The sequence below is a fragment of the Littorina saxatilis genome, linkage group LG4, assembly GCF_037325665.1.
Source record: "Littorina saxatilis isolate snail1 linkage group LG4, US_GU_Lsax_2.0, whole genome shotgun sequence".
NCBI lineage: Eukaryota > Metazoa > Mollusca > Gastropoda > Littorinimorpha > Littorinidae > Littorina > Littorina saxatilis.
In genome coordinates this window covers 18768873-18786198 of record NC_090248.1, presented here as the reverse complement: position 1 = coordinate 18786198, position 17326 = coordinate 18768873, and the positions used below count along the sequence as shown (strand labels likewise).

Sequence of the window (17326 nt, the reverse complement as noted above, 5' to 3'; positions counted from 1 at the left end):
AGTGTACACGAAGGGACCTCGGTTTTTTGTCTCATCCGAAAGACTAGCACTTGAACCCACCACCTAGGTTAGGAAAGGTGGGAGAAAATTGCTAACGCCCTGACCCAGGGTCGAACTCGCAACCTCTCGCTTCCGAGCGCAAGTGCGTTACCACTCGGCCATCCAGTCCAAATCAAATGACTGTGTTAAATTAACATGCACGCAGGTCATCAAATCTTACGCTGTTTATCTTTGCAGACCTTGTGGATTTATGCCACTGTATTTTAGTTGCTAAGTTGGGTACCTGTTTCGAGGGAGAAGAGTAATGTTCAAGAATGATATGGGTGTATTCAACACTGCCATGTATTCTTTGTGGTTTAGTGAATGAAATATTTCATGTAATGGTGAAACAAGTTGCCTCATAGAATTTTCTATGGACAATTGCTGTCTTTACCAGTACGAAAAGGGCTTTGTATTTGAGTGGATGTACTTTGTTCTTGATAAATTTTAAGTCCCAGTTTCTGACGGTCGTTTAGAAAAAGAGATGTTTTGTCTTTTTGGGTGAAAGTTTCTTTTGTCCGTTGACAAGAATCTAGTTTTCCTATTTGCTCAAAATCAGCCAGAGACATATTTTGCAGCTATGTTGCTTTATGCATTTTATGTGTTGTTCTAGGAACTGGGAAGACCATCACAGTGGTGGAGTCCATACTTCAGGTGTTGACACGCATACCTGGCAGCCGCCTCGTTGCCTGCACCCCCTCCAACAGTGCTGCAGATTTATTGGTCAGATTTCTTTGGCACTCTTTTCTCTGTTGATATGTTTGGATGATTTTGATGATTTAAAACTTTTTTTTAGAGAACTAATTTAATGAAGTGTTATGCTTTTAAACAAAAAGAGGACACAGCAGTAACCAGGTTAGGTCTTTCGTTATTAATATTTGGGCAGCGATAAACTGCCTTCTTCAGGATGGTATGATGAAAGTACGGAATGACGGCATGTCATGTACAGTGTATTAAATTGTCATGATGTATTATGACGTCATATTCTTTCTCTCACGTTTTCTGTCTGGCTTTAAGTGTTATGCCTTCATTCTTTGACAATTTATGATAAGACTCATTAAGAGCACAAGACTGAGGTGCATGAAGCGAAACTGGGTGTCACCCAAATGGGCGGTACGCAGCAGGGGGGTCAGATGGGTTGAAATTGAGATTTGTTGTGATTTCCATCAATCAGACCCCGTGGCTTGTTTCCACCCAGTTTGGCTTTGTGCACCTCAGACCTGGTGTCTCACTTGTACCAGGTTTCTTGCAGCAACAGCATGGTGTGTCTACATATTACATCTTTTTTTTAAACATTTTTGTTGTTGTTGCTTGTTTGCTTATCTCTGTTTCTGTGTACTTCATTTCCTCAGGCTGAGAGGTTGCATAACAGTGGTGTGATCAAGATGAGTGACATGGTTCGCCTCAATGCTTTCAACCGTTCTGCAGATGTGAGTTGTCTTTCCTTTCCTCATGGATTTTGTTTCCTTTTGACAGAGAAATTTCAAAATGCCTGCTTGTTAACAGCTTTAACTGGTTAAGGAATTACATTAAACTTTTGTGAATACCAATATATAATTTTAGTTTTACAAGGGGAGGCGAAACTAAGTTCTCATTGATAGTTCATACAGATAGTCTGATGTAGTTGACTGCATCATACTCAACTTACTATTCCAGACACCTTCTGAGATAACCTGGAATGTGACCACGTATATCACTCAGTAACAAGCATGGATGGCCTTAGTCAATTAAACATTCTTATCTTGCAGTCATCCTGTCAAGTTTCGAATTAATTCTCAAATAAAGGTGCAGTATTACCGTTTGTTGCAGAACTGCTTTGAATGATTTTTTAGCAGGCCTTTTTGCCCGAAGTGCTCTGGCACCTACCATAGGTGTAGCTACCACCTGAAATTGCTTAACACAAGATTCATCACATAATCCTCGAGTTGCAGACAATGTGTATGTGTGCTGTTCATTGCTGATGACGGAATGTTTTCAGGCTATCCCAGAGAGCATCCAAGGCTACTGCTCGACAGGAGAGAAGCTGGATGTGCTGTGTCGTTACCGTATTGTGATTGCCACGTGCAACACTGCCGGTCTGCTCTACACAGCTGACCTCAAGGCTGGGCATTTCACTCATGCTTTTGTGGATGAGGTGAGCTTTGCTGTTAGTTTATAGAGTTGATACTTTTTATTCTTCTGCGTTCTTGGGCTGAAACTCCCATGTAAACTCGTGGTTTTTAGGTGTATGACCACCACAGGCAGCCATGCGCTGATTTTGGGGGAATAGAGTTGGTACAAGAGTATTTCTTATGTGTGAGAGTGTGCTCAGACTAAACTTATGGATATGCGGGGCTAGAGGCGAGTTACTTTTACTTAATAATATTGTTGCCAAATATTTCTTTTTTCTTTTTTTTAAATGTAATTTTGATTTTTTAATTTCTTTATTATTACTCTGGTTTGAATGCTAAAGGAAGATTTTACAAGTGGATGGACTGTCATTCAACATGTTGCAGAGCTAATACTGTCATATTTCTTTTGTTTGTGTTGAACACAGGCGGGTCAAGCAACAGAACCAGAATGTCTGATACCTGCAGGACTGGTCGCTGGAGCAGACGGACAGGTGTGATATATAATATCATTTTATCTTCTTACAAGCAAAAGAAACAAAGCACAACTGAATCCTGTGCACGTTTTGTGTGTACAAACACAGCAATATCTAGAAATAATTCTGACACTCTTGTGTCTATTCTAATTTTAACAAGGATCGAGGTTTTAGAAAATAGATCATTTCAAGCAGTTCAGGGGCCTGTACTAATTTCAAAATCATATTTTTCAGGAAAAAAAAAATCAGAGGCTTTCTTTTTTTATGTCTTTGAACCTTAAGTACTCTTTTCATTTCTTTCTTTCATTCCTTTATTTTTGCATTTATAGCTGATTGCCAAAATTCCACTAAATTTGATGTGCCGCAGATCGTACTGGCAGGAGACCCAAAGCAGCTGGGCCCGGTGCTTATGTCCCCTTTTGCCAAGATGTACGGACTGGAGCTGTCGTTTTTAGAGCGGCTCATGGAGCGTCTGCCGTACCAACACGACAACCACCTCTATCCTGAACATGGTGGCTTTGACTCGGCGCTGGTAATTACACGAATAGTTTATTGGAGGGGATATCGGCCTTTCAACCCATTTTGGGATGAAGCTGCCTGAGGCTGCCGAAAGAAATGGTCAAAATGGTAGTGCCACAAAAAGTGCAGTGCCTCATGATTACTTCAGAGATGCAGCTGGATGATAGGATAGATATTAATCTTAGTTTTTAGCTGATTGAAGTCCTCAGTTCATACTTTTTACATTTAGTCAAGTTTTGACTAAATGTTTTAACATAGAGGGGGAATCGAGACCAGGGTCGTGGTGTGTGTGTGTGTGTGTGTGTGTGTGTGTGTGTGTAAAGCGATTCAGAGTTGTTTGTTTGTTTGTTCGTTCATGGGCTGAAACTCCCACGGCTTTTACGTGTATGACCGTTTTTACCCCGCCATTTAGGCAGCCATACGCCGCTTTCGGAGGAACAATGCTGAGCATTTTCGTGTTTCTATAACCCACCGAACTCTGACATGGATTACAGGATCTTTTTCGTGCGCACTTGGTCTTGTGCTTGCATGTACACACGGGGGTGTTCGGACACCGAGGAGAGTCTGCACACAAAGTTGACTCTGAGAAATAAATCTCTCGCCGAACGTGGGGACGAACTCACGCTGACAGCGGCCAACTGGATACAAATCCAGCGCGCTACCGACTGAGCTACATCCCTGCCCGAGTGATTCAGAGTAAACTACTGGACCGATCTTCATGAAACTGTACATGAGAGTTCCTGGGAATGATATCCCCAGACGGTTTTTTCATTTTTTCGATAAATGTCTTTGATGACGTCATATCCGGCTTTTTGTAAAAGTTGAGGCGGCACTGTCACACCTTCATTTTTCAATGAAATTGATTGAAATATTGGCCAAGCAATCTTCGACAAAGGCCAGACTTTGGTATTGCATTTCAGCTTTCAGGCTTAAAAATTAATTAATGAGTTTGTGATTAAAAATCTGAAAATTGTAATTAAAATCATTTTTTTATACAACGATCCAAAAACAATTTTATCTTATTCTTCATCATTTTCTCATTCCCAAAAGATATAAATATGTTATATTTGGATAAAAAACAAGCTCTGAAAATTAAACATATGAAAATTATGATTAAAATTAAATTTCTGAAATCGATTTAAAAACAATTTCATCTTATTCCTTGTTGGTTCCTGATTCCAAAAACATATAGATATGATATGTTTGGATTAAAGACAAGCTCAGAAAGTTAAAAAGAATAGATAAAGAAAAGTGTGCTACCCTGCTTAGCAAAACCACTACCGCGCTATTCTGGCTTGTTAATTTCACTGCCATTGCCACCAGCGGTGGACTGACGATGCTATGAGTATAAGGCCTTGGTGAAAAAATGCAGTGCGTTTAGTTTCATTCTGTGAGTTTGACAGCTTGACTAAATGTTGTATTTTCGCCTTACGCGACTTGTTTTTAATTGGAATTAAGTTATGTGCAGCTCTGCTACTGAACATTGGAAGCATGATGTAATGTCTGTGTCCATTTTGGTGACATTATTCTGTATATTCTTCAGTGATCTTATTACAAGGTAGTTTCCTACATTTGTCTGTTTAAAATAAATCATGTACATGTACTAGTCAATCCCACGAGTTTGACTTTTACGTAAAAAATAAACTCCTCCTCCTAGGTAAAGCTACTGTGTGTGGTTTGACTGGTTGCTGGAAGTGAATAACCGTTTTTGTTGTAGTGAAACCCTTCTCAGTTTTTAGGTAATACAGTGGAACCCCCGATTTAAGACTTCCTCCTTTATAAAACCTGTTTTCTCAGACTTTTTCTTCATAACCTCTGTAAATTTACCCCATTTTTAAGACCTGATTTTCTCCGATTTTGTTAGGTCTTAAAAGGGGGGTTCCATTGTACCAGATTACAAATCACCTGGCACAATCAATGTTTGTTCCATGTTTATATTGTGTGCACTGTAGCATCAGCGATAAAGCAAACTGTGTTGTATCCTACAGGTTACCATGCTGGTCAACAACTACCGCTGCCACTCCTCCATCCTGCGTCTGCCATCAGACCTCTTCTACTTTGGAGAGCTCAAAGAGTGTGCGTCACATGACCTGACACACACCTTCGTTAACTGGCACTTACTGCCAAAGCAAGGTGTTCCCCTCGTTTTCTGTGGTGTCCGGGTAAGTTCTGCAAAATCTGAGAAGTAATTATTAAACATGCTGAACTTTAGATAACTGTGAATTCAGTGAGAATATCCGTAGCGTGGACTTCATTTCTGTTTGATGGATTATCCCGTAGATGGTAGATTCCACTTGATAAGAAAACTTTAACTTTAAAATGGGGGAAAAAACAGCAGGTCTGTGTGTATATAAAATTTTTAGTTTGTGCTTCATGAGAATTTGACCTGGTTTAATAAAAACCTGTTAGTGAGCTTCAATTTTAAAAGGAGATGACACAAATCTACATTAATTTTGTGTGTGGACAGGGTGAGGATGTGAGAGAGGGTGACAGCCCCTCCTGGTTCAACCCCAGTGAGACAGTGGAGGTGGTGAGATATCTCCAGGGTCTTCTTGGCAACCAGCCTCCGCTCCATCCTGACAGCATTGGCGTCATCACTCCTTACAGAAAGCAGGTAAGTGGGAGAATTCTCTTTCTGCCAGGGTTAGTTCTTTACTCCTGTGGAGTACTCACTGTTGATTGCAGAGAACTTTTGTGGTTTTCCTATTGTGTTACTAGGAACATTATTGAGTCACTTGAGAAAAAGTGACTCTATGTAATCGGTCAGTGTTAGTCTGTCCGGCCGGCCATCCGGCCGGCCGGCCGTCCGTAGACACCACCTTAACGTTGGACTTTTCTCGGAAACTATCAAAACGATCGGGCTCATATTTTGTTTAGTCGTGACCTCCAATGACCTCTACACTTTAACGATGGTTTCGTTGACCTTTGACCTTTTTCAAGGTCACAGGTCAGCGTCAAAGGAAAAATTAGACATTTTATATCTTTGACAAAGTTCATCGGATGTGATTGAAACTTTGTAGGATTATTCTTTACATCAAAGTATTTACATCTGTAGCCTTTTACGAACGTTATCAGAAAAACAAGGGAGATAACTAGCCTTTTCTGTTCGGCAACACACAACTTAACGTTGGGCTTTTCTCGGAAACTATAAAAGTGACCGGGCTCAAATTTTATGTGAACGTGACTCATTGTGTTGTGAATAGCAATTTCTTCCTGTCCATCTGATGCCTCATATAATATTCAGAACTGCGAAAGTGACTCGATCGAGCGTTTGCTCTTCTTGTTATATTTATATACATATATGTTTGTGATACTGAAGTGTACTTGCAAGGTATGAACTCATTCGGGCTTTTTTTCAAGTTTTAAACTGAAGTTAGGTTGCTTCTTTTAATTTGAAACTGTATCTTCAGCTTTGTCCCTATCTACCTCCTAGAAATGAGCCTTCAGATATTTCAAAATAGCAGATTTGAATAACGGACAAGATATACAGTCGACTCCGGATATTACGTCACCCCTCGGGGGATGTTTTTGAGCGACGTTATACACGGTGACGCTGTATCCGGTTCATCGGTTATAACGTCACTTTTACGCGCGGGTGATGTTATATCCGGAGTCCAAGAGTTATGTCCCTTTCTAAAGTGGTACCGACTGTTTTAGTAAAACTGTGCAGAAATGGAAAGTGCAACATTAGTGTTGTTTAAAAATCACAACATACAGTCGACTCCGGATATTACGTCACCCCTCGGGGGATGTTTTTGAGCGACGTTATACGCGGTGACGCTGTATCCGGTTCATCGGTTATAACGTCACTTTTACGCGCGGGTGATGTTATATCCGGAGTCCAAGAGTTATGTCCCTTTCTAAAGTAGTACTGACTGTTTTAATAAAACTGTGCAGAAATGGAAAGTGCAACATTAGTGTTGTTTAAAAATTGTTGTAAGTTTTAAACTAACTTATTACAATAATCTTTAATTCACTTCCTCATATATAGAATTGTGGACTATTCTCTTCTTTGCGTATTTCCAAAACCTGACTAGACCATGAATACAAAATTGTATACACAAAATTTCCCCCGAATTTCGGCAATCGTATCAACGTACAGTATTGTAGGCTACATGCTGATTCTGAGACAGGTTGCTAGTGTTGGAGTGTCAAGCTCCGTCTGGTTCCATCGACAATCTCAGTCTTTAATTATAGTGTCCGACGTTATTAGCTTTAAGGACACACACACACTGACACACACATGGCAGTCGTTCATTCATATTCTGCTAGATCTTGATGTCCGAAGAAATAAGAATGACGAGAACTTCATGGGTCCTTAGGCCTATACGTAATTACTGTCTATTTGACTTATATTATTATTATTAACGAAGAAGTTTCTCGTCAGCAAAGTGGCTACCCACCTTGACGCACAATCGTTCTGGTAGTAACAACTTTGGGTTCATAGTTACCCCCTTTCCCCCATCCACAGTCTCCACCACATCTAGTGAGCGGGACGTTATACTCGTTAGACTACTACTGTATTGTTTTTTTTTGTTTTTTTTTAATACATTTTATTTCCTTTATATACACATAAACACAGCATAACATACATCATACACCGAGTTTATCAACAAAGCGCATACACACGTACATACCTAGACAAGACACAGACATAGACAGTTGGGTGGGTTGTTGAAAAGACAGGGGATATGGAAGGGGGGGGGGGGGGGAGGGGAGGGGGGTAGGTATTATTATTATCATTATAACGTCACTTGATGTTTTCCAAGTAGAGTCATAATAGTGCTTTAAGAGTGCAGTATCACTTTTCTCAATTTGTCGGTTCACTGCACTTAGTGTTTACCTTTACAATTTAGCCTGCTGTCGACAACGCCCAGTTGAAAGTGAAGCTCAGCCTCCTCGTCGTGGGCAGTTGTAGTCAGTATTCTACGGACCAAAAAACAAACAAACGTCGTAGTCTGTTTTCATCCTCTCGACCTTCTCCTTCCGTCATTTCAATAATCGAGGTTTTTTTATATGCGTGATCGAAGGACAGAAGTAGACTGATGCATTCGCACGCGCTCGCGCAGGAGTAACCATGTATGCTCGATATGAAACTTTTTTAATTTTTTTTTTTTAATTAAAAACCAAGACAGGAACTCACAAAACGAATGAAATGCAACATTTTTCTTTTAATTAAAAACCTAGAACACTGAAGAACCTAAGTAAGAACTCACAACGCGAAATGAAATGAAACATTTTTCATTACTGACTAAAAACATAGAACAGGAACTCACAAAACGAAATGAAATAAAACATTTTTCTTTTGATTAAAAACCTCGAACAGGAACTCACAAAACGCATGCAGCAAAAATGATTATGCCTTGAACCTAGTTTTCCTTGGGCCTCTAACAACGGGAAAACGGAAAAACTTGAATACCGTTAACACACAAAACTTGTGACACGTATAGGGTAAATGAACATGCCTTGACAATCGTTCACCATGCAAACTGCTGCATATGGGGATTGATATGACGTTATAACCGACATGGATGAGTGACGTTATAACTGGGTGACGTTATATCCGGTGACGTTATATCCGAGGTTAAAATAGTCTTGGAAAGAAGGAATTGAGCCGGGACCGGTGTTTGGGTGACGATATAACGGGGTGACGTTATATCCGGCGACGTTATAAACGAAGTAGACTGTATGGGTTTTCCCCATGAAAGGAAAGTGACAAGATCCTTAGGTTTTGCAAAAGTGACTTCAGAAATGAAAATATGATGATCTTGCTCATGTTTCAAAGCTACTCTTATTCCCTGACATTCAAGTTCCTATCTATTCCTTACAGAGTTTACAGCAGATAGGCAGCTATTGGTGTACCTATTGTGAGAAGTAATTGGTGATTTTTTTTTTTACATGTACAACAAGGTGGAGAAGATTCGCATGATGATTGATCGCCTGGGGATTCCAAGGGTCAAGGTCGGGTCAGTGGAGGAATTCCAAGGTCAGGAGAGACAGGCCATCATCATCTCCACTGTGAGTGCATGTTGCTTTATGTCAATACCTAACCAAACGATGGGATAAAAAAAATGGTGTGAAGTTGAGACTTACCGACAATGCTTCGCCATTAAACTTTTTTTCCTCTAATGTACAGATGCAAAAGTATAATGATTAATTTAATTAAATGCAATTTTGTATAAACAGGTACGGTCAAATGAACGACTGCTGCGTTCTGATGTCAGACATGTTTTGGGGTTCCTTAGCAACCCAAAGAGATTCAACGTTTCCATCACCCGTGCTCAAGCTCTTCTGGTTGTCATCGGCAACCCTCATGTCCTTGTGAAGGTCAGTGAAAGCTTGTTAGTAATAGAAATGTCTGTGGTTATTCTGATAAACAAGTTCTCTTTTAGCCATTTACAAAAGGAACAAAAACAGAATTCTCTTTTGTAATTTAGTTTTGAACTCCAATCACCCCATTCCCCTCTTGGACAGGACAACAAGGAACTGTGTGTGTGTGTGTGTGTGTGTGTGTGTGTGTGTGTGTGTGTGTGTGTGTGTGTGTGTGTGATGTGTAACAACTATTTGTATTCAGCAAGATTTTTGGTTATATAACAATCGTATTAGTACATTTATTTTAATGTTAACAATGTTGTAGTGTTCCGTTTGTCTTCATGTTTCTCAGATTTAAAATAATAAAGTTAATTTGATTTGATATGATTTGTGCATGATTTTCTCCGAGGCTATTTAAAAATTATTTTTCATAGGTGTCAATTTTGTGGTTATCATAATGAAAGAACAAGTCGCGTAAGGCGAAATTACTACATTTAGTCAAGCTGTTGAACTCACAAAATGAAACTGAACGCACTGCATCTTTACACAATGACCGCAGTCCGCCGCTCGTGCAAAACGCAGTGAAACTGACGAGCCTGTTTAGCGCGGTAGTGGTTTCGCCGTGCTGCATAGCACGCTTTTCTGTACCTCTCTTCGTTTTAACTTTCTGAGCGTGTTTTTAATTCAAACATATCATATCTGTATGTTTTTTGAATCAGGAACCGACAAGGAATAAGATGAAATTGTTTTTAAATCAATTTCGGAAATTTAATTTTGATCATAAATTTTATATTTTTAATTTTCAGAGCTTGTTTTTAATCCAAATATAACATATTTATATGTTTTTGGAATCAGAAAATGATGAAGAATACGATAAACGTAATTTTGGATCGTTTTATAAAAAATAAAAAATAAATACAATTTTCCGATTTTTAATGACCAAAGTCATTAATTAATTTTTAAGCCACCAAGCTGAAATGCAATACCAAAGTCTGGCCTTTGTCAAAGATTGCTTTGCCAAAATTTCTATCAATTTGATTGAAAAATGAGGGTGTGACAGTGCCGCCTCAACTTTTACAAAATGCCGGATATGACGTCATCAAAGGTATTTATCGAAAAAATGAAAAACACGTCCGGGGATATCATTCCCAAGAACTCTCATGTCAAATTTAATAAAGATCGGTCTGAATCGCTCTACACACACACACAGACACACACACACATACACCACGACCCTCGTCTCGATTCCCCCTCTATGTTAAAACATTTAGTCAAAACTTGACTAAATGTAAAAAGCAGTTAAAGAGAGGTTGAGTAACATTCCATCTTGAATAACATGGTACGTATATATTTCTTTGATTGCAGGATGAGTACTGGCAGAGCTTCATCAAGATGTGTGTTGAAGTTGGGTGCTACACGGGCTGCAAGCCCCCAGAGATGCTGACATCACCCTGTCAACAAAACAGCCATGAAAACGGCAGGACATCACCAGACGCTGAACCAGTGTCCAGATAATGAAGGTTTCAGAGCTAGGAGCGCTGCTGTTAAGTATTTCTCAGAAACTTTGAGCTGAATGTGTGAGGCAAAATAGTCATAAAAGCAGCATGACAATAAGTGAAACTGAACCAGTGATAGATAATGAGTGTGCAAGAGACAGAAGTGTTCCTGTGCTGTGCTCTTTAGATTAGAACTGACTCAGTGATTGTGTGAGGAGTACTTCTTCCAGTGTGATCACTGTAGTTGTGCTTGGTTGTACAGTATTGTCAAGAAACTTTCACCAGGTGGTGGTAGTGACAATTTGATTTCATAGCAAGGCTCAGTTGACTCTGCAGTGGTGTGGCTGGTGATTTTGTGCTTGTCAAGTTTTTCTGCAACCGTGTTAATGATGATCTGTGCCCAGACAGATTTCTGGGAAACTTTTCAAGGATAGTATTACAGTGGAACCCCCATTTTAAGACCTCCAAACATCTGAGAAAATCAGGTCTTAAAAAGGAGGGAGTCTTAAAATGGGGGTCATTTTACAGAGGTTATGAACAGAAAGTCTGAGAAAACAAGGTCTTAAAAAGGAGGGGGTCTTACATTGGGGGGTCTTAAAAGGGGGGTTCCACTGTATCAGGGGTGGGACTTTTCCGCGGATTTCTGCGGACACAACTTACAAATTCCGCTGGGATAATCTATTTTTCCGCGTCCCATTTCATCACAGTATCTATAACTTGTTGACTGAATGATATGGAGAGAAGTGAAGATGGAACAGAACACTGGAGGCTTGAGAGTTAAATTGTGCTGACTGAAAACTCCTGATAACTAATAGTAATTTTGAGCTTCAATGCATTGGGGTGTCACTTGGATCATACTATTGCCAGTATTGGATTATGGATACATGGTTCATTACGTTAGTATGCACCATTACAATGTTACAATTGTTGTGTGAAAGTGTGTTTTCTGTTTGGTTGGGGTGGTAATTTTGGTGGGTTTTTTTTTATTGGGAGGGGGGGGGGGGGGGGGGGGGGGGGAATGAATGAGTGAGGAGAACGTTTTGTTTTTTTTACCTGATCCAAGCGAGTTGAATTTTAGTCTCAGAATGCACCAGATTGCACAGATTTTTATGTACCATTAAAAAAAAAGGGATTTCCTGGGTTTTCATCACAAGAGAGTCCCACCCTTGATTATCTTATTAGTAATAGTACATGTAAATGCCTATATTGTTTTACTCATTGGTTGACTGAGCACTTTTGTCTTTTAACTACTAGGAGTACGTAGAAAAGATCCTTGACATTTTATCTGATGCTGCTTTGAAAACTGTATCATGAACACTAATGTAAGGCCTGTTTTGTGACAGCGTGAACAGTTTTGCAATGCAGGGTATGATAGTCACCTGTACAAATCTGCCTTATACTAAACTGAACAAAGTAATTAGGACATTAAAGCTGTTTTATTGTCAGACTTTTTATGTGTAACTATGTGTCTATTACTTATCTTACGTGGTTGTTTTTTTCGTTTTGTTCAAATTTATCAACAAAATGCTGTTCAGCAAAGAAGTATAACATGTACTTGACATATGGTTTTAAAACTTTAGTGGTGATTTGATAGACTGATCAGAAGAAATCATCGCAGCTATGTATAGTTATTGCTGATGTGTGATTTTATGCCTTCATATGGCCTACAAACTGCAGAATCTTACTACATGTGATTTGAGTTCCAGACTACCTGATAGTGATGCATGTGTAAGCAGATGTGAGAACATCTGTTTTATTGCAGTATCTCTGATTTTAGTGTTTTTATTATTACTTACTTACTTACTTACTGCCTTTCACGCCTGGTGGCGTGTAGGGCAGCGACAAGTTTTTATTATTAACTGTCTCTAAATTTGAGATTAACTGGCTTTTTATTTGTTTGTTTTATTTTATTGAAAACTCTCCAGACAGATTTCAAGATTGGAGAAGCATTACACTGAAAGACTCTTACAATGTCTACTCATGTATGAGAGTATGAGAGAGAGAGAGAGAGAGAGAGAGAGAGAGAGAGAGAGAGAGAGAGAGAGAGAGAGAGAGAGAGAGAGAGAGAGAGAGAGAGAGAGAGAGAGAGAGAGAGAGAGAGAGAGAGAGAGAGAGAGAGAGAGAGAGAGAGAGAGAGAGAGAGAGAGAACAAGAACAAGAACAAGATTTTATTCCTTTAAGGCCTTAGCCCCTTTCGGAAGGGGGCTGGTTACACAAAAGTAGAGCGTGTGTGCAGCAGCAATCCACACACGCGTCGTTTCAAGTGAACAGAAGAAAAGACAATGTATAATCATAAAATACTAATGCTTAAACAGCGTTTTCTAAACATTTAAATGAAAAATACAAGAACTTAGCTACATTGCAAAGTATAGTTTCATTTTTCACAGACAACAACAGTGCAAGTTTGAAGTTCGAAGGACATCTACAAAATTTTGCTGGAATAAATTGACGTCTTAGATTTTCCAGTGCAGGGCAGCATAAAACAAAATGCAGTTCATCTTCAGTACTAGATTGACACAAACGACAGACCAAATTATTTTCACTTACAGCTTTATACCTTTCTGTATGTAAAGCAAGTCTGGAAATACCCAATCTAAATTTAACCAAAACATTTAAAATGTGTCTGTTTACTGGAATTGACAAGTATGTTTCTACAAGATTTGTTGTCTTAAAGGTACGGTACAATGCAAACCGGTCGCTAGTCTGAATATGATTATCCCACTCTTGCCACCGGCAGTCAATAATGCGTTGCTTAAAACATGCCAAAAACGAATTAATACAGGCTACACCTTGGTTAATCCATACATACTGAAAACCATATCGACACAGGCACAACCGTACCTGTGATGCCCAAGTAGATTTACCTCTGCTATCTAGAGAAAACAACATCTTATATGCTTTACGAGGTAATCTACTGTCATCCATTCTTGTCAGTTTCAGCCAGTATCTTATGCAACGTACATATGAATTTAAGTAAATGGGATAACGTCCAAATTCACCATATACAAGATCATTAGGAGTACGCCTGTCAACACCTAAAAAACGTTTTAAAGCAAACAAATGCACCTTTTCTACTGTTGCTGCCTGCATCAGACCCCATACCTCGGCACCATACTGAACAATAGGTTGAACTTGTGAGTCAAAAAGCTTGATAAAAACATCCAAAGACAATCTATCGAATTTATACAAATTACTCATAATACACAGTACTGCACGTTTTGCTCTGGCAACTAGATCTTGACAAGCAAAATTAAAGCTTAATTTGGTAGAAAAATAAATACCTAAATACTTGTATGCATTTACTACCTCCATTCTTTGCCCACCAAAATACCAAACTTCACGAGCAGCTAGATATCCACCTTTACGAAAAACCACGATGTTACTTTTCCCCATGTTTACTTTAAGCTCAAGGCGCTGTGAAGCAAAATATAGACTATGTAGTTGTGACTGCAGACCAACAACAGTTTCAGACAGCAAAGTAATATCATCGGCAAACAGTAGAATGAACAATTCAACAATGTCAGGGTTTAAAGTAATACCATGCCTACCATTATCAATGATTTCCAATGCCAGCTCATTTATAAATAGAGCGAATAAAATTGGACTGCACACGTCTCCTTGCTTCACACCTTTTGTACAGTTAATGAAATCTGTTAGTTGAGCACCACATCGTATTTTAGCCTTGACCATTGCATACATACTTTTAATACATCTATACAACTTTCCCTTTATACCATTTTTAATCAAAATTGGCCAGAGCAGTCTGCGTGAGATACTGTCAAAACATTTCTCAAAATCAATGAAGGCTACATAAAGTTTGCGATTATTAGAAAATTGTTTCTGTACAGCAGCAAGCAGAGTGAAGATGTGGTCAACAGTAGAATAATTTTGTTTGAAACCAGCCTGACATTCACCTGTAATATTATGTAATTCAGTCCACTCTTTAAGTCTATTATTAACAACAGTACCATACAATTTACTACATATATCACACAATGAAATTCCCCTATAGTTGTTAGTATCATTTCTATCTCCTTTCTTAAATAACGGTACAATAACTGAATCGTACCAGTTCTGTGGATAGATTCCCTCATCAAACAAAGCGTTAAACAGTTTCACTAAAAAAAACACCACATCTTCGCTAGCTGCTTTAAAAAATTCCCCAATTAAACCATCAGGTCCTGCAGCTTTGCCCGATTTCAGTTTTCTGATAGCAATCAACACTTCTTCTTTGGTAATGGGTCTATCCAGCATTTCTTCATATTCATTATTCACGTCATTAACATCAGCATGCTCATCATCTTCAATCTCATCTTTTTCTAAAATGCTATGAAAGTGCTGGTACCAATCATCAACAGAAATATTGTTTTGCTGCTGGACCTTTTTACAAGAAACATTTTTAATTTTCCTCCAAAATTCTCTCTGATCACTTACAGCACCTACAAGTTCTGTATACAAACTGTCATTGTACTGTTTCTTTTTTCTATGCACAAGGTTTTTATATTCACGCCTGGCTTTACAATACTCATCCCTATCCACATTTTCTAATGAATTCCTACAATACTCATCCCTATCCACATTTTCTAATGAATTCCTACATTTTCTCAGCAACTTTCTGACACGTCTTCTTTCAAGCACACATTCACGATCAAACCATTTGAATTTACGTGGTTCATCTGACAAGATAATAGTTTTCTTCATACAAGTTACACAATCTTTAACTGAATTTATAAACAAAGTCAAAGCATCATTTACATTAATATCAATCATTTCGCTTGCCAGTCGTAACTGTTGCCGAAACACATCAGAATTAATTGCATCTTTGTACTGATGTTCATGATCAGAGTTCCAAACAAATTTTTGCAAAACTTCTTTTTTCTTAACCTTTGTAGCATGTGAATAAAGGTTGTTTTGTTGAGTGATAGTTAATTCAAGTGGCATGTGTTGTGAATCAATATTGTCAGAGACATAAAGGCTGCAAAATTTAACAATGGAATCAAACAAATCATAGGAAGCAAGGAAGTAGTCATTCACACTGTTTCCAAATTCAGAGATGAATGTGTAACAACCCTGAAGGTCGCCATTACATACACCATTCATAATGCATAATCCAAGTGAACTGCACATGTTCAAAAGACACTTCCCATATTGATTCATAACTCCATCTTGCGAATTTCTTACAAATGATCCAACACCAGATTTCATAGAACAATCAAAAATCACATCTTCATCAAAACAGTCCGGGAACACTTTTGCTGTTCTACCATTTAAGTCACCGCATAGAAGAACAGGTAACTCACCAACTTTACACAAACAGTCAACCAAGTAATCTTCTAATAAGTTTATGCCATTATCAATACCAAACACAGAGTAGAACCGAGAATTTTCAGGTGGAACATAAGCACAAACAAACAAAACATCAGTTGAAAAACCGAAAAAAGTGTTTATCAAGAACGAATGACAAAAAATTCCCTCCACCACTATCATCCTCCTCCACTGCACGCACATACTGCAAGAGGGTCGAGCGAATCAAACAAATAACACCGCCAGATTCTCTCCCTTGTCTGCCCAAATCCGAGGACGGTTTGACAAAAGCAGTATGAGAAGAAAACAAAGAAGAGTTGAATTGTTTTACAAATGTTTCAACTAAACAAATTATATCAAAAGAAGAAACGTACTGTACAAAATTGAAATCTTTTAATTTTGGCAACAAACCGCCAACATTCCAATGAAGAAAAGTAAGGTTATTTTCTTTTTTATTTACATCAGAAACAAGACAATCAGAAGAATCGTCACTCTCATCAAGTGTGTCTTTTCTGTACACATCGGACGCACCCAAATCACTAGGGGAGGGGAGAGGGGAGGAGGGAGAATGCTGTGTACTGTCTGCTACGTCACCAAGTGCACTACATGACCCCACACTGCGCACTGTCTCTGAACGATCACAGTTCACGCCACGGTTACAGGTAGGCATAGGCCTATTATCGTCACACTGGGATGCGGCACGTGCCGAAATCACTTCGCCCGTGTCACTACACGCTTCGTCGTAAACAATGTCCACAGTCCCACCCGGTGTACGTTTACATTTTGCCCCCCTAGTCAAAATACTGTCCGATGTAAACAGGGGCCGGCCACATCTCTATCTTTTAATAGCATGCGCGTTGGCCACTTCTTTGATAGAGTCCTCACCATCGAGCACGTACTTCTTACCGTCGATCAGAAGGTGGTCATAGACCATGGTAGCACGTTTACCACTATCCTTGGCAGCACGGCGATGTTGGTTCAGTTTCTTTCGAATGTCACGCACACGTGCAGAGAAGTCTTCGGCCACAAAAACGTCAGAGCCCTTCAGCTTTTCTCTGGCCTTCTTCAGGAT

At 39.1% G+C, this 17326-nt stretch overlaps 1 protein-coding gene across 2 annotated transcripts in view; it reads left to right on the top strand.

Moving 5' to 3' along the window:
- Positions 1 to 17326, top strand: part of LOC138964152 (RNA helicase Mov10l1-like) — a 269101-nt gene that overhangs the window by 12884 nt on the left and 238891 nt on the right. The window contains exons 10-19 of one of the 2 annotated variants that reach the window (XR_011455033.1): positions 653 to 762; positions 1392 to 1469; positions 2018 to 2173; positions 2576 to 2641; positions 2991 to 3155; positions 5131 to 5304; positions 5610 to 5756; positions 9053 to 9160; positions 9329 to 9469; positions 10820 to 11452. Coding sequence is in view for 1 of the 2 variants with exons in the window: in XM_070336039.1 (XP_070192140.1) it covers positions 653 to 762; positions 1392 to 1469; positions 2018 to 2173; positions 2576 to 2641; positions 2991 to 3155; positions 5131 to 5304; positions 5610 to 5756; positions 9053 to 9160; positions 9329 to 9469; positions 10820 to 10969 (1295 nt within the window). In the remaining variant the exon portion in view is untranslated. Of the gene's footprint in view, positions 1 to 652; positions 763 to 1391; positions 1470 to 2017; positions 2174 to 2575; positions 2642 to 2990; positions 3156 to 5130; positions 5305 to 5609; positions 5757 to 9052; positions 9161 to 9328; positions 9470 to 10819; positions 11586 to 17326 lie in introns of those variants that run through there. The other variant, XM_070336039.1, reaches the window with a different exon arrangement.